The following is a 21608-nucleotide window of genomic DNA, read 5'->3' on the forward strand; positions in this document are numbered from 1 at the left end:
AGTGCGTTTGGAAAATTGTCATAGTCGTTCATACTTGGTCAGAATACGATTAGCTCACGAGTGATGTAACAGCCAGGACACGCATAACCGAGCTGGGCGGCCAATTAGTGCTCACAATGCATGTGCTGGAGAAGGAATATAATGTTATTTTTCTCCCTAGTTTTATATGTTTGAATGTCCCCTTCACAATCTTTCTATAGTTATTACGCTGGCATAGTACTAGTATTTACTATTTTGTGAGCGACTACGACCTCTTGTCCTGTGACATAGGCACCATAAAAAATGATAGACAAATTTCTAAGAAGAGAGCACACAAGAAAACCATGGCATGCCTAGGAATTGGGTACGTCATAATCATTTCACACAGGCTGCTGCCTAGCTGTACAAGTGCTTCTCATGAAGCAAGCTTACCAAGTTAGCAAGTTTCGGGCATAGATAAACACCCATATTTCAGGGTGCTAGGTTCAGCTAAAGATGACTCGGTTAAGGACACAGATCAGACACAAGCTCAACAACTCCCCGCATCGACGCATCATTCTGCATAGAGTTGAATCACCATAGACATATGATGTAAGAACTGGGAACTAAACAAGGTGTATAACCATGATAAGTAAAGTGATTGCACTGTGCAAAACCATATCTCACCAGATAAACAATGTCAAATGCCCCGGAGTAATCTTTCAGAGATTTCTCGATGTTTGTATTCCTGCAAAACCGGTTCTTTCTCAATTGATGCATAAATCTGAAGGAAACTGAATCTCATCACTTGCACCTGCTATTAAACAGGAATTGAACAAAGCAGCTTGCTTTCCAAAATGAACAGTTGAAGTTTGATAAGAAGAATATACGGTTTCCTTGGTTAAAATGGTTTATTTAATGTTGATTAGTCACATGGAGTTCCATGTGACGTGATCAAATTTTGGCTTGCATTGGTTAAAAGGAAACTGGTACAGCACAAACATCGGCGTTCTTGTGATTGCTAAGCTTTGATGCAACTGCAAAGAAACTATACTTTAAAGAAAAGACAGCAATTTATGTCCAGAGCTTGTGAAGTATACAAATCTGCAAAAAATTAATGAAGATGACACGTCTAACTCACACTTCTGGTAACAAAATAAGCTACTTATATTATATGACAAGAGTCAAAAGACAAATGGGGAGAAGTTCAGCTGGAATTTTGGAAAGTAAGTCATGGGTAGAGCAAAGTCAGGATTATATAAGCTTAGAATACGTCATGGGTAGAGCAAAGTCAGGACTATATAAGCTTAGAATACCCCCCCCCCCCCCCCCCCAGAGTATACAATAGAAAGAAAATGTATATGACCCATTCAATTGTTTAGTAATTTACTCGGTTCATCGCAATAACTAATCAATTTCAGTATCAGCAGGAGTTATCCTCACATTTTCTAAGTAAATTCTATATATTGCAAATGACCAAATCCATCGAAATAGACTTGACAACAACAACGACAACAACAAAGCCTTTAGTCCCAAACAAGTTGGGGTAGGCTAGAGGTGAAACCCATAAGATCTCGCAAACCAACTCATGGCTCTGGCACATGGATAGCAAGCTTCCACACACCCCTGTCCATAGCTAGCTCTTTGGTGATACTCCAATCCTTCAGGTCTCTCTTAACGGACTCCTCCCATGTCAAATTCGGTCTACCCCGCCCTCTCTTGACATTCTCCGCACGCTTTAGCCGTCCGCTATGCACTGGAGCTTCTGGAGGCCTGCGCTGAATATGCCCAAACCATATCAGACGATGTTGGACAAGCTTCTCTTCAATTGGTGCTACCCCAACACTATCTCGTATATCATCATTCCGGACTCGATCCTTCCTCGTGTGGCCACACATCCATCTCAACATACACATCTCCGCCACACCTAACTGTTGAACATGTCGCCTTTTAGTCGGCCAACACTCAGCGCCATACAACATTGCGGGTCGAACCGCCGTCCTATAGAACTTGCCTTTTAGCTTTTGTGGCACTCTCTTGTCACAGAGAATGCTAGAAGCTTGGCGCCACTTCATCCATCCGGCTTTGATTCGATGGTTCACATCTTCATCAATACCTCCATCCTCCTGCAGCATTGACCCCAAATATCGAAAGGTGTCCTTCTGAGGTACCACCTGGCCATCAAGGCTACCTCCTCCTCCTCACACCTAGTAGTACTGAAACCGCACATCATGTACTCGGTTTTAGTCCTACTAAACCTAAACCCTTTTGATTCCAAGGTTTGTCTCCATAACTCTAACTTCCTATTTACCCCCGTCCGACTATCGTCAACTAGCACCACATCATCTGCAAAGAGCATACACCATGGGATATCTCCTTGTATATCCCTTGTGACCTCATCCATCACCAATGCAAAAAGATAAGGGCTCAACGCTGACCCCTGATGCAGTCCTATCTTAATCGGGAAGTCATCAGTGTCAACATCACTTGTTCGAACACTTGTCACAACATTATCGTACATGTCCTTGATGAGGGTAATGTACTTTGCTGGGACTTTGTGTTTCTCCAAGGCCCACCACATGACATTCCGCGGTATCTTATCATAGGCCTTCTCCAAGTCAATGAACACCATATGCAAGTCCTTCTTTTGCTCCCTATATCTCTCCATAAGTTGTCGTACCAAGAAAATGGCTTCCATGGTCGACCTCCCAGGCATGAAACCAAATTGATTTTTGGTCATGCTTGTCATTCTTCTTAAGCGGTGCTCAATGACTCTCTCCCATAGCTTCATTGTATGGCTCATCAGCTTAATTCCACGGTAATTAGTACAACTCTGAACATCCCCCTTGTTCTTGAAGATTGGTACTAATATACTCCGTCTCCATTCTTCTGGCATCTTGTTTGCCCGAAAAATGAGGTTGAAAAGCTTGGTTAGCCATACTATCGCTATGTCCCCGAGACCTTTCCACACCTCAATGGGGATACAATCCGGGCCCATCGCCTTGCCTCCCTTCATCCTTTTTAAAGCCTCCTTGACCTCGGACTCCTGGATTCGCCGCACAACACACATGCTGGTCTCATCAAAGGAGTCGTCCAGTTCAATGGTAGAACTCTCATTCTCCCCATTGAACAGCTTGTCGAAGTACTCACGCCATCTATGCTTAATCTCCTTGTCCTTCACCAAGAGTTGGCCTGCTCCGTCCTTGATGCATTTGTGGCCAATATCCCTCGTCTTCCTCTCTCGGATCTTGGCCATCTTATAGATGTCCCTTTCGCCTTCCTTCGTGCCTAACCGTTGGTAGAGGTCCTCATACGCCCGACCCCTTGCTTCACCAACAGCTCGCTTTGCGGCCTTCTTCGCCATCTTGTACTTCTCTATGTTGTCTGCACTCCTATCCAAGTATAGGCGTCTGAAGCAATCTTTCTTCTCTTTAATCGCCTTCTGGGCATCATCATTCCACCACCAGGTATCCTTATCTCCGCTTCTCCTTCCCCTGGACACTCCAAACTCCTTCGAGGCCACCTTACGAATGCAAGTCGCCATCTTCATCCACACATTGTCCGCATCCCCTCCTTCCTCCCAAGGGCCCTCCTTAATGACCCTCTCCTTGAACGCCTGAGCTACCTCCCCCTTGAGCTTCCACCACTTCGTTCTAGCGACTTTGGCACGCTTATCCCGCTGGACACGAATCCGAAAGCGGAAGTCAGCAACCACCAGCTTATGCTGGGGTACAACACTCTCTCCAGGTATCACCTTACAATCTAGGCACGCACGCCTATCTTCTCTTCTCGAGAGGATGAAATCAATCTGGCTAGAGTGTTGGTCACTACTAAAAGTCACCGGATGTGATTCTCTCTTTCTAAAGAGGGTGTTAGCTACAATCATGTTGTAGGCTAGAGCAAAGCTTAAGACATCTTCTCCTTCTTGATTCCTGATGCCATAGCCAAAGCCCCCATGCGCCCCTTCAAAACCTGTGTTAGATGTACCCACGTGGCCATTGAGGTCTCCTATGAAGAGCTTCTCACCAATCGGTACACTCCTAACCATGTCTTCCAGGCCTTCCCAGAACTCCCTCTTGGTGTTCTCATTGTGGCCTACTTGCGGGGCATACGCGCTGATAACATTGAGAACCAAGTCCTCAACTACCATCTTGACCAGGATAATCCGGTCCCCACGTCTCTTGACGTCTACCACTCCATACTTGAGGCTCTTGTTGATCAAGATGCCTACACCATTTCTGTTTGCAGCTGTCCCCGTGTACCATAGCTTGAAGCCGGTATCCTCCACCTCCTTCGCCTTCTGTCCTCTCCATTTGGTTTCTTGGACGCAAAGGATATCAACACCTCTCCTCACCACTGCATCAACTAGCTCCCGGAGCTTCCCTGTCAGAGACCCTACGTTCCAGCTACCTAAGCGAATCCTCCTAGGCTCGGCTAGCTTCCTTACCCTTCGCACTCGTCGAGTCAAATGCGAAGACCCTTGCTCATTTTCCACTACATCCGGGCGCCGATGTAGCGCGCCACTAAGGATGCGACGACCCGATCCTCGCTCACTTGCCACCGTATCCGGATCAAGATACGGCGCGCCACCTGGGGGGTGACGGCCCGGCCCTTGCCCATTTTCCACCACACCCGGGTTCCGATGTGGCGCGTCGCTGAGAGGGTTACGCCCCAACGAAAATCTATTGGGTTTCATCTCCAACGAAATAGACTTGACCAGAATAAAAAATATTATGTGATTATTCTCAATATGTTTAATTGTAATTCCTTTGAATGAATCAAGCAAAAGGCAAGCAAATTGGAAATTCACATACAGGAATCCAGCAGCAATCCTGTTCTCGTAGTTTAAACCATCAGACATTCCCAGGTCTCCAATGTGATCTCCAAGTAGCAACACGTTGGTCCTCTTTTTCACCAATGAATAGTCATCAATAGAACCATTTGGATCTCCCAGACTGTCATGCACTGGAGCTGCCATGTCCAAGGAATGCTCATTTTTGTTTAGAACATGAATTGTCTTCCCTGCATTAGACATTATTTAGATTGTATGAGGTAATGAGAAGGTTAGAAAAATGCATACATGGCGTAAACAAGTGTTATCATCAGTTTGAAAAGATTGTTTATGGAAAAGGGATAAAGGGTATCCATATGAACGGAGATACACAATACAAATAAAGAGTGGTCTTTAGACAAAGGTCCAATGAGACAATCAGGTAACAGCAAACCAACAACCGTACTTTTGGATCTTAGAGATTTCACATGTCACATATTTTCATAAAAAAGGATTTGTTCAATGTAGGACAACTGCATGAAACTACTATTTTTTACGAGTTGGATATTATGAACATATATATCCTGCATTCACATCTGGTAGAAACAATCCACGAATCATAGACATCTGTAGAGGATTAAAAATCACCTTTAAATGCTACAAGACAACCCTCTTCATTAAAGACCATTCTATTGGACACAATCTTGATGTTCTTGAATGATCGGTGGAGTTTCTGCCGGAAGACCTAAAAGGTAGAGCAGGCGTGTCATCTGCAACGAAGTTCGTTCAACATTTGGTTTCGTTCCTTTTAGAACTTACCTCCTCAATGATGTCTGCAAGTCCAGCCGAAAATACTAGCACTGGAATATCTCTAGCCTGAAAATTATATTTAAAGGCTTTATCAAACACTTATGTCTTAATTGTAGCCATAACAACAACAGTTGCAGGGTTTTATTAGACTAGCCATAACAGAGGTTCATTCTTCATATCTCCCGAAAATGTTGTAATCTCAGGCAAGCCAACTTGATCTACCAATAATATCACTTCATTACCAACATATATGCAAGAAAGAAAAAATTGAAATAAGCGCCGGAAAACTCCAGGAAACAACATATTCTTTGTTGCCTAAAATAACATGTGCCTAGAATATGAAAGATTCCATCCAATGATATAAACAGAAGACGGGAAGGACAAGAAACAGACTAAGGGAAAATTACATAACCGCAATTTAGGCTCTCTTATGCTTGTATGAATGTGTCTAATAGCTTCAGGAGGATGACTAGTTTGCTTCTCAAATCCGAAGTCAAACTCGCTGAAACGCGAGAAGATGAATTCCACACTCATATGCACAGCCAAAAGCAGCCTATGGTTCTTTTTTCACTCAGCACATGTATTCTTGTGGATACAAGTAATCACTCAACAAAAGAATCCAAAATAGCTATCCAAATGGTTTATAAAAGGGAGTGATGTTTGTTGCCTTCCTATTCGACAAATTCATCACGGGGATTTTTTTTCTCTTACACAACAAAATAATTACCGATGGACTTAACCGTACTAAAATAACCAGGGACAAAAGTAAATATGCATGTTCCGGATGAGTACACCATCAAACGCTTGGTCACTAAAACTGGAACACTAAGCAAACATTGGAAAGGAAATAAAACCTCCAAAAATTCAAACAGCTCCACCACTCCATCTCGAAAAGCAATTGCAGCATCGGCCACCGATTTCTTTATAGCTTCTTGTGTAAGCCCCCCTTCAATAAGGAGACCGTGAGTCTTCCCCCACCTGTAGCAAGTAATGAAATCAGAGGCCAAGGTACACTACACAGAATCTCTAATTGAAATGCATATTTTATTCGAAAGTGAAATCGTATACTGGATAACAGATCAATGGCATGAAAACATCAAAAGCGAATCAAGAAAACTACCATAAGAAACATTACTATTTCTGTTGTAAAGGGTTTCACATATATAAATACAAGTACATATTTAGTAATGTGCATTTTTCTTTGAGAGAACTGTTTATGAAACTGATCACACATGAATTGGCGTCTGCTAACTACTAGAAGGCAGCAGAATACAAAATAGAATAATATGCAATATACTGATACAAAAAGCTATTATGCCTGACAAACCATGTGGGTCACAAGAAAACTATCTTTAAAGAACGACCAATGTACAAGCACCACCATTTGACAAAAAAGACTTCAGAACTAAACAATCATGTATCCAACATGTCATTGGACAAGCAGAACAGACACTTTCAGTGTTCACTTTACACGCTCCACATTTTGCTGTGGAAGACTTCCAACTACTACTACTCACCATTCTTCCATGAGCTTGGCCTTCTCCAGCACCGGGATGTCGGGGTTGATCTCGATGGGGTGGTAGTGCTCGAACAGTGCCTCCCTCTTGGAGTCGAACTCTTCATTCCCCTGTCTGAGCAGCCCATGGCTACCTACGACCACACACACACACACGCATGCCCTCAGGACAATTCAACCTCCGAAATCCTAAGCTCCCAAGTCTGACGAGAAATCAGCAGAAACGAGGGGCGTACTCTGGCCGCGGGAGCCGTCGTACCAGTACCGAGTGAGCGTGCCGTCGAAGTCGGCAATCACCTACACCAATGGAAGACCCTAGTTAGAAGTGCAAAGCCATAGGTAGATGCCACGGAGGCGGTGAGACCGACGAGGGAGCGGACCTGCAGCTTAGCTGGGCCGGCGGCGCGGATGGCGGCGACCTTGCGAGCGAGGGCGTCGGCGTCGGCGACGACGGAGTCGGGGGTCCCGACACTGGAGGAGGACATGGAGGCCGGGAGGCGGAGGGGAAGGCGGCGGCCGAGGTGTGGGGCGAGGGGCCGCGGGGTCGTAGGGTTGCGGCGGCGAGGGGCGCGGGAGAAGAGGCGGCGGAGGAGACGGCAAGGGGATGGGGAGAGGAGCAGTGGGCTCGTCATGGGCCTCATTTCGAAATGAATGGGCCGGAGCAGCACGAACCCCTGCTTCTGTTTGTTCCCCTTGGCCTTGGGAGAGAAGAATGTCGTCGGCGGCGCTCCGCCGCCACCTCCTCCGCCTTCCCGCCCGCCGCCGCCTCCTCTGCGCCTCCTCCTCCTCCTCCCCTCCCTCGGCGCCGGACCACGGGTGCCATGGCTCCGCGGCGACGGAGGCGGGGGTGGTGGAGCTGAACCCGCCGCGCGGCACCAGGGACTTCCCGCCGGAGGAGATGCGCCTGCGCACCTGGCTCTTCGACCACTTCAGGGAGGTGTCCCGGCTGATGGCGTTCGAGGAGGTGGACTTCCCGGTGCTCGAGTCGGAGGCGCTCTTCGTCCGCAAGGCCGGCGAGGAGATCACGGAGCAGCTCTACAGCTTCGAGGACAAGGGCGGCCGCCGCGTGGCCCTCCGGCCGGAGATCACCCCGTCCCTCGCGCGCCTGGTCATCCGGCGAGGGACCTCGGCGCCCCTCCCGCTCAAGTGGTTCACCATAGGCCAGTGCTGGCGCTACGAGCGCATGACCAGAGGGAGGCGCCGCGAGCACTACCAGTGGAACATGGACGTCTTCGGCGTGCCCGGCGTTCGCGCCGAGGCCGAGCTTCTCCAGGCCATTGTGCTCCTCTTCGAGCGCCTCGGGGTCGCGTCCTCCGACGTGGGGATCAGGCTCTCCAGCCGGAAGGTTCTGCAGGTGGTGCTCGACATGTACTCCGTGCCGCAGCACCTGTTCACCAAGGTCTGTGTGATTGTTGACAAGCTGGGGAAGATGAGCAGAGACGAGATTGAGAAGGAATTGGTCTCCACTGGGCTGCCATGTGAAGCTGTGCAGGGCATCATTGATGTGCTTTCTCTGAAGTCACTGTCTGAGCTCGAACAGGTGCTGGGCTCTGGTGCTGCTGAAGCTGTTGCTGACCTGAAGAAGCTCTTCTCCTTCGCCGAGCAGTATGGTTACGCCGATTGGATCTGTTTCGACGCGTCGGTTGTTCGCGGCCTTGCGTACTACACGGGGATCGTGTTCGAGGCTTTCGATAGGCAAGGGGAGCTGAGGGCGATCTGCGGTGGGGGGAGGTATGATAGGCTGCTTTCAACATTTGGAAGTGAAGATGTGCCGGCCTGTGGGTTTGGGTTTGGGGACGCTGTTATCGTCGAACTGCTGAAAGAGAAGGGTCTTCTGCCTCATCTGTCGCCCCAAATAGACGACATTGTCTTCCCATTGGATGATGAGCTTCAGGGACCAGCATCCTGTGTCGCATCCTCTCTGCGGAAGAATGGCAGATCTGTAGACCTTGTGCAAGACAAGCGTCTGAAATGGGTGTTTAAACATGCGGAGAGGGTAAATGCTAGCAGGCTGGTTCTGGTTGGGAAATCTGAGTGGGAGCGAGGCATGGTTCGTGTGAAGATTCTGTCTACCAAAGAGGAATTTGAGGTCAAGGCAGGCGAATTACAGTAATTGCTAGCCAATCTGGAGGTTTTCCTTCCAAACCTTGCCCATATTTTCTTCGTTTTTGTTGTCTACCGCTGTTAGTCCTCCCTTTGCAACATTTTAAGCCGTGCCTTTAATGCCATATTATAGAGTAAATATCATGGGACCATGATAGTTGAGGCTTATGTTAAGATAACCGCAACTCCAAGAAATAATCATGTAGTATTGAGATGCATATTATATTCATAAGTCGAATTGTATACTGGACAACTGATCAATGGCATGAAAACATCACGAGTGCGTTAAGAATACTACCATGATATGCATTTTTATGTCCGTTGTAAACAGTTTTGTAGATCTAAATACAGATAGTACATGTTAATGAGAGAATTATTTGCGAAATTGATTGAACTGCCTTGTGCTAACTACTAAGTAGCAGAATACAAAATAATACACAACACCGATACAATGAGCTAATATGCCTGATGAACTATGTGGGTCACAAGAAAGCTAGGCTCTAAAGGACAGCCAACGTACATTCACCATCACCCGACAAAAAAACTTCAGAACTAATCAATCATGTATCCAAGTTATTATCCCATTTATCATGTTTCGGATATATAAATATAAACATGTATTGACTATTGTGCATTTTTTAGAGAATTAGTTGTAAAATTGATGGCACAAACTACTAGCAGGTAGCAAACTAGCAGTTAGCATCATCACTTTAGTACTCTGGAACTCGCAACCTTGATCACATGACCCCATGCTTCGACCCAGATACAAGCACCAAGCATTTGAAACTCATATGCTTCAACCTTCAGGAATGCAGACCTTTACAAAAGACTGAATCGATATGGCGACATATTAGATAAGCAGATCAAACAATATCGGCGTTCACTTCGTACGCTCCACCCCAGCCCATATGTCAAACCCAAGAAGATATGTTCACTTCAAGGGTTAACCATAACCATACACTGACTTGTACGTTAAATGCTCTAGCCTCTAGTAGTAACAACATGGATGATTGCAACGATCATGTTTTTCGATAGCACTATCGATGTCGAGATCTTCTGACAAGGAATGTCGATTTGGTTGACAGTGGTTTCAAAACTGAGACGTTGCGATAGCAAATCAGTAAGCCAACTCTGGAAGGTTACTAATTCAACAACAACAAAAAAGACTGGAAGGTTACTGACGGTACACGAAGCACGGTCAACTTGATAACGAATACTATTCCTGCAAGAAATCGCAAAACAAGCAGAAATTACAGTTTTGAGAATAAGTATATGGATGGTTCTGGTGGCGGTCTTGATGGTAGATGTAGCTGACACTTGCGAAGATTCACAGGTGGCACCGGTGGCCAGCGTTAACTAAGAAAAATCCAGTCTAAACTGTAGTGAGTTGTGTTGTACATAAAGGAGGGACAGGGGGCGCCCAAAGGGAATGAATACCAAGAGACTTTCAGTTCCAGCACCTTTGGTTTGCCCCTTTCTTTCTTTGATCGGTAAGCCCTCCTAAGTCCCCCTCTTTCTAGTCTCAAGTTTCTAAAAAGGAAATCTCGGGCCTTAAGAAAGGATCAAGAGCCACGTGTCTCCCTCGTCTATTACTCTCTTCCGGTGCGTTCCCTTTCGTCGTCACAACGTGTTGTTCCTTCACGCAGGTCGTGAGCAGAGGCTGGTGGATGATGGCAACATGTGATGGCCGGCGAAGGAGGGACATCGACGGCATTGTCTCGAGGGATCAACCTAAACCTTGTGCTTGATCATCCTTTATGGCTTCACCAAATGTCCTTCGCCCTTGAACTATGGCTGTGATAACCTGGGAAGGGAAGGACATGTCAGGAGCCTCCACGATTAGGGGGCCGGTCGCTGCTGTGACGATGTGACCCTTTCTTTGTGTCGGCCTGGCTCCGCTTCAAGGCAAGGATGCTACAGATTTCTAGCAGGAGAACGAGTGAGAATAATGGGGCACGAGGCATGGAAAATTAGTCCAGCAAGGCTCGGTTTGTGGTTGTTAAACTGTGGTGTGGTGCTACTTTTTATTATGCATATATAAATGCATAATTTGCCATGGAAAATTAGTCCCAAAAGTATACAGGCAGAAACAGGTTGAGCAAATGGGATTGTGATAGACCACTGCAATGTCAAACACACTCTAAGCCTTCCAAGCTGATGGTTAAATCATTTTGTTCTGGAATCGACGTGTGGCGAGAGGTTTCTGGTAGTTTTTATCAGCTCCCTGGTCTTTGTGTTTCCATCACACACAAAAAAGACACCAAGTTTATGCTTGACATATATGGCAGTACCGTCATAAGTTTGCATTGAAAGCTGGAGCCTCCATCCCATGTGTAGAACTCACATGTATCTTTCGACAATAGCTTAGCTCAAACAGAAGAGGAGATAAATACGAAAGCTCAGATGGCATGCATTCTTGCTTTCCTTCACCCCTTTTGTTTATGACTTGCTTGGTTTTCCCGGCATTACGTTTGGCAATCTCAAATGTATAGGAAGGAGAGGCATCAGGAATTTTGATATCCCCTCCCTCGATCCCTGCATTAGACCATCTGCCTGCAGAAGGGATGACTACTTTGGAATCACCACGCGTACTCTCTGTGATGCTAATGCTGAGAGCTGGACATGTTGGTCAGCAAAAACCAGGCCATACATGCCATAGCCAGCATATCTCATCTGCCCCAAGACAGTGTTCCCACGCACCGGCAGAGCTACGTGTTAGCAACGTAGGCTATGGCCCGCCCATCCTGTAGCAAGTTTAATGGAGATTGATGGATAAATTAGGCCATGCTGGTAAAAATGGTTGGCTTTCTTTGTACTGGCCCGTCCAGGTTTGCTGCTGTAGCTCCGCCACGTGCAGTTGATGTGACCGTTCTGTCGGTCACTTTGCCTGGTATGCAGGTGTGGGTGCACCACCTATCGTGTTCTTAATTAAGGGGCCTTCCCGTCTAATTGCACATAAATTAATCCAAAGAAAAAAGATCCTCTGGTCTTCATTCCTACAAACCAAACACACGTCAAGGAAAATTTCCTACGGTGCTATTGAATCCTTCAAAAATCATATACAAATCCAGCCCTAATTGTCTCAAGGGATCAACCTAAACCTTGTCTTCGACCATCCTTTATGGCTTCACCAAATGTCCTTCGCCCTTGAACTATGGTTGTGACAGCCTAGGAAGGGAAGGACATGCAATGAGCCTCCACGATTAGGAGTAGCGGCGGCGGCGGCCGGTCGCTCTCGCTCCAGTGACGATGTGACCCTTTCTCCGTGTCGGTCTGCCTCCGCTGCAAGGCAAGGATGCCAAGGATCTCTAGCAGGAGAAGATGAAGGAGGAGAACGAGAGGGAATAATGGGGCAGAGGCAGAGAAAAGCGATTCTCCCATGCACGGGGAGAGAATTCCTTATTTGGCCATTTCTTAAAATTTGCTTCCCTATTTGGCCTAAAATAAATTTTCTTCCCTATTTGATACCTAAAGTAAATTTTGTTCCTTATATGGCACTTTCGTTTATTTTAGACACTAAAAATGTTAAGTGTGAGGCGAAAAGACCATTTTACCCCTGATGCATTGTTTAACTATCCTAGATGAAATAGAAAAGCAATCAGTTCAGACATGCTGTTGGGATGTTCAACGCACGTATATGAAGAGATTAAAGGGAGCGACAAACTCCCATGGCGATCAGTTGGCGTTTCCTGTTCCTCGCGTGCATGTGTCTCGAGTTGTGCCATGGTCGATCTACTAACCGGCGACTAGTAGTACGTGCAAGTGCATTAGTGCAAATCAATCCAGTTGGTTACGTACTGCTTGTACGTCTCTCGATCCGCGGCCGGAAAGTAATCAGCTGGGGCTAGCTTGTACGTGCATCTCGCCGGAAAGTACTCGGCCGTACTTCAAGCTCCGTTTCATCACAAGGTACACGAGTCGAGACCTGTGTCAACCTCCTCTACCCGCCACATGCGCTGCCATCCACCAATTACCTGTTGCACACATCTCCCAGATTGCCGATCGCGGCCGGCCTCAATGGCGTCACGGCCGCAGCTCGCACACATCGCCCAGATTGCCGATCGCGTCACGGCCTCCGCGTCGTGAGCCGTCTCTCTACTGTTGCACTTGCTAGTATTATGAATGTCTTGTACGAGTTTTACACGTACAGGTCAATTTACCTAAGGAACAAAATATTAGAGCATACATATACAGGGGCAGCATCTGTTGAACCCTAAAACATGGGTGAACTGACTGCTTCTTCTACATCATCCAGGATAGCTACACAATGCGCTAGGGGCAAGATGGTCTTTTCATCTCACACTTAACCCCGTTATTGACTAAAAATGACGAAAGTGTCATATAAGGAACAAAAATTATTTTAGGTGTCAAATAGAGAAGAAAATTTTGTTTTGGGCCAAATAGGGAAGCGAATTTTAAGAAAGGGCCAAATAAAGAATTCTCTCATGCACGGGAGGTCTGGTGCATGCATACATCGTTGGTTATGCTGGAGATCCGAGTGCATGCAAACTATGCTTCATCGTATATGTATAGACTATGCCGTTCGCATTAGTATAGCATCGTATCATGTCAGTCCACTTAATGCCATGCATCTCTCTCTCTCTCTCTCTCTCTCTCTCTCTCTCTCTCTCTCTCTCTCTCTCTCTCTCTCTCTCTCTCTCTCTCTCCGCTGCTCGCAACAGACTATGACACATGCATGTCTGATAACATCTGTCTCTTCCTCTCAAAATTCATCAATTTTAGTTTCCTTTACAAAATTTAAATTGTTCAGATCTTTAAAACTAAAACTCATTTTCTGGAAGTTTTTATATATTTGAACCCATTGCATCAAGGCCTTCAGAAAAAGATCAATCTTGGATAGATTCTAAACACGTTAAAATTTCAATGTTTTGATACACTTTTCACTAATTATATATTTTTAATTAAATCTGTCTTAGAAATGAATTTTTAATGAGTGAAATACAAAAAATGAGTGAAATTATTTAATTTAAATTATTGAAATTGTTTTTCCAAATTAAGCAAAATTAGTTTGTTCTAAATGAGTAAAAGCAGCATTTGGAATGGCTAAAATCAACATTTTGAAATAAGTGAAATGTGTTTTTTTAAATGAGTCAAATCAGTTTTTTTAAATGACTGAAATATGTTGATGAAATTTAAACTCATTTAAAATATATTCAATATTAACCTTGTTTTAAAAATCATGTTGTTAGGAATTCAAATATATAAAAATATTTTAAAATGGAATTAATATTGAAAAGATATCAGTGAATTAATATCTCACGAGAAAAATATAATGCTAGCTTTTGTATAGATAGACTGATTCTGCACAGGGATGAAATTTGCATTACTGGGCCCATGTATCATTATTCTCAGTTAATGTTGATGAATAGTTTCTAGACGTATGGATGAGGTATTGTACAAAGAGTGCCAATTAGACCATGCACGGGACCTCCCGTGAATGGTAGAAAATCCAGTCTCGGCAGAGGCATGGAAAATTAGTCCAGCAAGGCTCGGTTTGTGGTTGTTAAACTGTGTGGTGCGATGCTACTTTTTATTATATACATATAGATATATAATCTGCGATGGAAAATTAGTCCCACAAATACATAGGCAGAAACAGGTTAAGCCGATGGGATTATGATGCTTCCTCTGTTTCTTTTTAGTTTGCATATAAAATTTGATCAAAGTCAAACTTTGTAAAGTTTCACTAGCTCTGTAGGAAAAGATATCAGCATTCATACTATGAAATCAATATTATTAGATGCATGATGAAACTAATTGTCATAACATATAACTTTTTTATTATAGATGTTGATATTTTTTCTATAAAGTTAGTTAAACTTTATAAAGTTTGACTTTGATCAAATCTTATATGCAGACTAAAAAAACGGAGGGAGCAATCCACTGCAATGTCAAAAGTCTAAGCCTTCTGAGTTGATGGTTAACTCACTTCCTTCCGGAATCTGCATGCAAATGTGTGGCGTTCCCTGATCTTTGTTGTGTGGAAAACCAATATAAGCATCACACAGTAATGGTAAAACGTACATACAACAGCAATCGGCACCAAGTTTATGCTTGACATATATGGCAGTACCGTCATAAGTTTGCATTGAAAGCTGGAGCCTCCCATCCCATGTGATGCGTGGCAGTGAACTCACATGTATCTCTCGACAATAGCTTAGCTCAAACAGAAGAGAAGATAAATACGAAAGCTCAGATGGCATGCATTCTTGCTTTCCTTCATCCATTTGTTTATGACTTGCTTGGTTTCCCGGCATTACGGTTGGCAGTCTCAAATGTATAGGAACGAGAGGTATTAGGAACTTTAATATCCCCTCCCTCAATCCCTGCATTAGACCATCTGACTGCAGCGGGGATAACCACTTTGGAATCACCACATCTCTTCTTCTTTATGCTACTAGGGGCACGACTAGTATGAGATCAGCATCTTAGGTGCGATCGTGCGATCCATCAGTATTGTCCATCAGATAGATTTCCCACGGGACAGATTGGAGCAGGGAGACTGGTGGATAGATTTTACACAAACCCCCACTGCGTACCAGATATTGCATGCCGAGCTCCTCTCAGACACCTTGGCCGGTGGATGCTGTTTATCCATTGCTTGAACGTCCTAATCTGTGTGGTAAAACCTCCATCTTAACTTTAATACCCAAGCCCTTATTTTCGGGGATGTTTTCGCTTTGAGGTTTAACCACTTGGCTGAAAATGACTCCTTGGTAAACCAGTCTAGGGCACGTGTATTTTTTTGGGAAATGACCGTGTACGAACATGTGGTGTATCTAGGTTTTCGTTTGAAATTTTTTGAACATGTGTACATGTTGTGTTGGTTCGTTTAGCGTTTTCTGCTGTGGGTGGGCCAGTTTGTACGTTTGACTTCGCGGCCTGATACATTCCTTCCGCCTCGGTGCTTTTGTGGCTTGTTATTGGTCATCGGGTTGCGTGCGTGCCGCTGTTGGCCCAGTCGGTGTTCGTGCGTGCGTGCCGCTGCTGGCCCAGTCAGCGTGTGCATATTTTGGAGCAAAAAATACTTCGTTCATGAATCAAGCTTTGTATGCGCAGTCAACTGGGTTTATACTTTATACTGCCATCACTGTACTTTTTCTTCGTGTGGTGTGTTCCCATCGCCCTAGCTATGTCTCCCTATGTTGTATGTTTGTTTTTCCTTTTAACGTTGTATAAGATAATTGTCACTCTAAAAGCTCAGTGAAATGTGTCTACTTTTGCCTGGCTTCTTGCTGAGAAAATGTTTTCCAACTGTTCTGTCATGGATGCAAGTTAGTCATCGGTCAGACAAAAAAGAAACTGCAACAGATGGGTATACCCATAAGTTCCCGATAAGCTATATCCTCAACATTGGTCGTATCAAATATGTATGAATGTGTATTTTCTTGTTTACCAGCATGCATGATGGCAATACGTATGCCTCTTTCTGAAAGTGCTAGTTATCGACTAAGGGGGGGGTTGAATAGGCGATTTTTATGAAAGTCTTCAAAACATGGGAGTTTCGAAGACAAACAATAGAAATGAACCTATTGACATGCAGCGGAAGGTAGACTACACTAGACAAGCCATAGTCAAGTATTCAATGAAGTGAAAGCACGAAGACTATTAGCAGCTAGGCAGTATGGATTAGGATGGAAGATAGTGTGAAGCCAAACAACAATAGTCGTCACACAGTGAAGTCAAACAGATAATGCAAGCAGGCAATGACTTCACAAGGACAAGCTGTAAGTAAAGAGAAGTAAGAGATAGAACCAGTTGCTTGGTGAGGACAGTGATTTGTTGGACCAGTTCCAGTTGCTGTGACAACTGTACGTCTGGTTAGGGAGGCTGAGATTTAACTCAGAAGACCGCGTCTTCACCTTATTCCCCTTGAGCTAAGGACACCTAGTCCTCGCCCAATCACTCTGGTAAGTCTTCAAGGTAGACTTCCAAACCTTCACAGACTTCGTTCACCGGCAATCCACAATGACTCTTGGATGCTCAGAACGCGACGCCTAACCGGCTGGAGGATTCACAGTCCTCAAGTGTAACAAGTCTTCAGATCACGCGGACAGAAAGACTTCAGTGATGCCAAACACTCTTTGGGCTCTGGGTGTTTTGGGCTTTGTCCTCGCAAGGATCTCTCTCTCAAATGCTTCGGAGGTGGGTTGCTCTCAAACGACAAAAGCCGTGCACTAACTCTGAGCAGCCACCAATTTATGGTGTAGGGGGTGGGCTATTTATAGCCAGGAGGCAACCCGACCTGATTTGTCCGAAATTACCCTGGGTCACTAAGGAACTGACACGTGTCCAACGGTCAGATTTCAAACACACGCGGCAGCTTGACTTGGGCTACAAGTAAAGCTGACTTATCCGACTCTGGATAAGATTTGCTCTCATTGTCTTCGCTCGAAGACATAGGATTTGGTTGAGCATCACTTCAGTCACTCTGACTTTGTTCACTTGGACCCCACTTAACAGTACGGTGGTTCCTATGACTCAACAAAGAAGAAAAGGAAACTACGAAACAACTAAGTCTTCGCGCTCCATAGTCTTCATGCGATGTCTTCTCATGTCATTGTCTTCAATGTGAAAATCTTCACAGACCACCACTATCTTCAATGTCTTCACACATTTTTAGGGGCCATCTCCGGTTGGTAAACCGAATCAATGAGGGACTACTACCTGTGTTATCCTGCAATTCTCACAAACACATTAGTCCCTCAACCAGGTTTGTCGTCAATACTCTAAAACCAACTAGGGGTGGCACTAGATGCACTTACAATCTTCCCCTTTTTGGTGATTGATGACAAACTGGTTGAAGTTTTCAACGGGGATAAAAGTATGTGAAATTGTAAGGGTTAAGGTATTGTCTTCATAAGTAGCAAAAGGCTCCCCCTGAAGATGTGCATATAAGTATTTTGCTTTCGAATGCAAATGCACATGGCAGGTTGTACTTGTGAAGATCGTCTTCAACTTAAGAAGACAATTCATCATGCATGAAAAGATATAACGAAGATAATTATATGCATAATGAAAAATGGACGTTTGCGGAATGACTTCGTGCGGAATTTATCATCGCATCACATATTCGACAGAAAAGGTAGCAGACGACCATCAAGTTTAAGTGTTACAACTCAAAGAACCAAATGTATCAAAACGAGAGTTGTAACCACTTGGAAAAATATAAAGCAACCACCCATAAGGACCCGCTTGAAGACTATCAACTCATATGCTTCTCCCCCTTTTGTCAGTAAGGACCAAAAAGGTTTGAAGACATAGAGCCTCTACTCGTTCCCATGAGGAGTAGGTGAAGGTGCAGGGTCGACGTTGGAGTCCGGTGGTGCAGAAGAACTTGGTGCAGTGTCGATACGCGCCGAAGTTGTAGTTGGTGAAGTAGCATCATCTTCGTCATCAATGACTCTGGCATTGACAGTTGCCGCTGAGGAGGAGTACTCAGAGTCTTCGAGTGAGGGAGTCCGATGCAAGACAACTTTCCTGGGAGGAGTGGAATCAAATTTCAATCTCTCTGTGAAGCCATCTTGTTGAAGATCATCTTCAGAACTGAGAATTGTCAGACTCTTCCACGAACGCCGACAGGTTTCATGAGTGACAAATGCATTCTTGGTGGCTAGATTGCGAATGCGATTAACATCCACCAAGAGACTCTGCATCTGACGCTTGAGCCAGTCATGATGCTTATCTTGTTTCTGATGCAAGGCCATGATAAGCTCTCGGTCATTGAGTACACGAGATCGCTTCCGAGGCCTTTGAGCAATAGTGCTCTCAGTGGCTTCAGTATGGGCACAATGAGGTGCACGAGTATTTCCAGCCGAAGGATAAACACGAGTTGCAGCAAGAACTCCTTCAATAGGTTGAGTGAAACTTTGACGATCAACGTTGTGAAGATAAATTAGCTCCTTGGCAGGCTCTGGGTATATGGCTTCGACAGACATATCAACCTCTGGCAAGAAGATAATATGGTTGCGCGCAGAGGGCTGATAGTTGATAGCAGAGTGAAGCTTGATGAGGCGCATTACCCATGGAGCATAAAACTTCAGACCAAATAGATCAAAGCCAGATTCAGCAAGTTGTCTGATGAAGAAATCCTAAGCATTGAAGCTGATGAAATTGAGAATATAGAAAACCAATGTCTTCATTGAGCCTTCAAGCTTTGCTGCAGAAGAATGTCCTTTGACGGGCCATAGAGTTTGCCTTATAATATGATAGATGGTGCGGGGCAGATACTCTAGGTCTTCAACAAAGAATTCCTTTGGATATTCAGCATCTTGTGGCAGTGGCTTCATCATGCTCAGCATTTGGCTCAGGCTTCTGGAATATGCTCTCCAAAGCATTGCGGTGAAGCTGACAACCAGGTTCATAAAGTTCACCTGGAGTGGGTAGGGCAGTAAGCTCAATGATATCAAGAGCTTTGGCTTCATGGTGTACATTGCCTGTCATCCAATCAAGGACCTGAGTCTTCGGATCCCTGTTGTATCCGTGAATGTGAAGAGTGGCATAGAATTGTAACAGAAGCTCTTCATTCCAATTTTCTTTGTCGGTTACAAACTGCAGAAGGCCAGCATCTCTGAAGCAGTCGAGGGCTTCTTCCAAGCAGGGCAGGCCAGCAATGGCTTTGCAGTCTAGACGCATATGGGAAAAAATGTGCCTTTGATTGTATAAGACACAAGAATAATAACTGTGCTGCTGATAGCTCCAGAACCGATCAGATGAAATTCTTGGCCTTGAATATGGGTTCTTGGCACTATCAAAGAAGGTGTTGTGTGCTTTGAAGCCATTCACATTGAATGATCCTGGCGAAGACGCAGTACCTGGAAACCTTGGCAGCCGGGGCTTTGGCTTCTGAACCTGAGGCCTGTGCTACACATGGTAGTCAAACTGTGGTCCGGGAGCAGGCGGAGGAACCGGAATAGGCCATCGAACAGTGACAAGCTGGCCGCGATCAAATGCTTGCTCAATGGTGTGAGGCCTTGGAGGTGGTACAGGAGCATTGGCATTGACATGGGCTTCAGACTGCACATTGGCTTCAGGTGCATCATTGGCTTCAGGCACCATATTCACTGCAGGCGCCACATTAGCTTCAGCCATGACAACGTCATTGGCTTCAGTAGTGTTGTTGGTGGCCGCCTCAGTATTTTCAACCTCCACTTGAGTAGCTGGAGGGTTGGGCACAGACTCGTTCTCCTCGAGAACAACTTCTTGGTTGGTAGGGGGTGTGGCAACGCGCTCTTCTTCTTGGCGGGGCTCTTGTTGGTCATCGGCTGATGCAGTTAGAATGTCTTCAGCAACTTTTGCTTCAGACACAGAGAAGTTCACAGTTGGAGTGGCTTCAGGAAACACTTGACATGTTACTGAGTTGTGTTGCACTTCTCCTGCTGGAACGCTCGGCATAGCGACTTGTGGCCTTGGTCCTTTGCAAAGCCTGCGGAATGCGGGCGACGCTTTTGGAGAGGGAGTTGGCTGGACCACATAGTCGTCATCGTCAAGCACCGGAGTGGTGACTTGAGGTGGAGGAGTACTGGGTGAATTTTGACTTGGAGTTTCTTGTTGGGGGTGATCAGCCCACGATGCATCCTGAGCGATTGGCGTCAAGGGACGACCAATGCTGATGAGTTTGCTGTTCGTGAGAACAGGCGATGATACCGTTTGGTGCTCGATCTGAGGAAGGACTTCATCATCATCTACATTGTCTTGGGGACCAATGTCTTCAGCTGCGGTGGGGTTAACAGCTGGAACTGCTTCAGCTTCAGGAGCCTCTATGGAAGTAGGCTTATGAAGTACTAGCTGACGCTCTTGGTGTTCGGATGCAGGACGAGCAACAGAGATGGGCTCGACAACAAGGGGCTCTGAGGGAGCAGCCCGATCTTTCTTTGAAGACTTTGTCTTCCGCTTCTTGGTCTATGGTGCGTCATGAGTGGCATTCTTGTTCTTGTGCTTCCTGGCTTCGGCCTCAGCTTCCCTTGTCTTCTTCAGTTCTGAAGCAACTGTGGGGACCATAGGCTTCGAGCCTGTCATGCTGGCTGGGAAGACAATGCGAGGTGCTTCCTGCCTTGAAATTTCAGCTTGAGCCACAGCAGGCTTCTTCCTTTTGGCAGCTAACTTGGGGTCGATGCCAGGACGCCCAAGTGCCTTGCGCTTTTCAGCTTCGTTATGAACTTGAACACATTTGCTGGCAGAGAGTTTCATCCGCTCTCTTGATACTTTTGCAGCTTCACGTTTCTGTTGAAACTGCTCTTTGAGCTCATGCAACATATTCTTGAAGCTTTGAACATCAGCCACACTGAGATTGGCCATGTTCCTCTTGAATTGGGCTTTCTCATGATCAATCTTGTTTTTCAGTTCAATGACCTTTTGAGCCAGAGCCAGCTCATTAGCAATGGTACAGTGGAAAGAGACACTGATGCCAATTGGAAGTTCAAGATCATC

General features: G+C 45.4%; 2 protein-coding genes across 3 annotated transcripts; one reads left to right on the top strand and one right to left on the bottom strand.

Moving 5' to 3' along the window:
• Positions 1–313: 313 nt before the first annotated feature.
• LOC123122701 (7-methylguanosine phosphate-specific 5'-nucleotidase A) lies at positions 314–7730 on the bottom strand. The gene is made up of 9 exons (XM_044543023.1): positions 7436–7730; positions 7292–7352; positions 7057–7189; positions 6394–6517; positions 5549–5605; positions 5378–5474; positions 4773–4980; positions 646–706; positions 314–537 (listed from the first exon to the last, which is right to left on the bottom strand). The coding sequence occupies exons 1-9, from the start codon at positions 7694–7696 to the stop codon at positions 484–486; spliced, it is 1056 nt and encodes a 351-aa protein (XP_044398958.1). The 5' UTR covers positions 7697–7730; the 3' UTR covers positions 314–483.
• Positions 7697–11344, top strand: LOC123122700 (histidine--tRNA ligase, chloroplastic/mitochondrial). 2 transcript variants are annotated; one of them, XR_006460348.1, is made up of 3 exons: positions 7697–9186; positions 10244–10648; positions 10805–11344. XR_006460348.1 is itself a non-coding variant. In XM_044543022.1 (2 exons), exon 1 carries the CDS (start codon positions 7768–7770, stop codon positions 9166–9168), a length of 1401 nt encoding a protein of 466 aa, XP_044398957.1. In that variant the 5' UTR covers positions 7697–7767; the 3' UTR covers positions 9169–9186; positions 10805–11344. The 2 variants fall into 2 exon arrangements, 1 of the variants encoding a protein (XP_044398957.1); XM_044543022.1 differs by lacking the exon at positions 10244–10648.
• The last annotated feature ends 10264 nt before the right edge of the window (positions 11345–21608 follow it).

The sequence above is a fragment of the Triticum aestivum genome, chromosome 5D, assembly GCF_018294505.1.
Source record: "Triticum aestivum cultivar Chinese Spring chromosome 5D, IWGSC CS RefSeq v2.1, whole genome shotgun sequence".
Classification (NCBI taxonomy): Eukaryota; Viridiplantae; Streptophyta; class Magnoliopsida; order Poales; family Poaceae; genus Triticum; species Triticum aestivum.

Coding starts and splice junctions, on each gene's coding strand:
- LOC123122701 (XM_044543023.1), bottom strand. CDS start 7,696: ATGAGGCCCATGACGAGCCCACTGCTCCTCTCCCCATCCCCTTGCCGT. Junction 707..4,772: donor AGGATTGCTGCTGGATTCCT/GTATGTGAATTT, acceptor CCGGTTTTGCAG/GAATACAAACATCGAGAAAT. Junction 538..645: donor CATTTGACATTGTTTATCTG/GTGAGATATGGT, acceptor AACTCTATGCAG/AATGATGCGTCGATGCGGGG.
- LOC123122700 (XM_044543022.1), top strand. CDS start 7,768: ATGTCGTCGGCGGCGCTCCGCCGCCACCTCCTCCGCCTTCCCGCCCGC.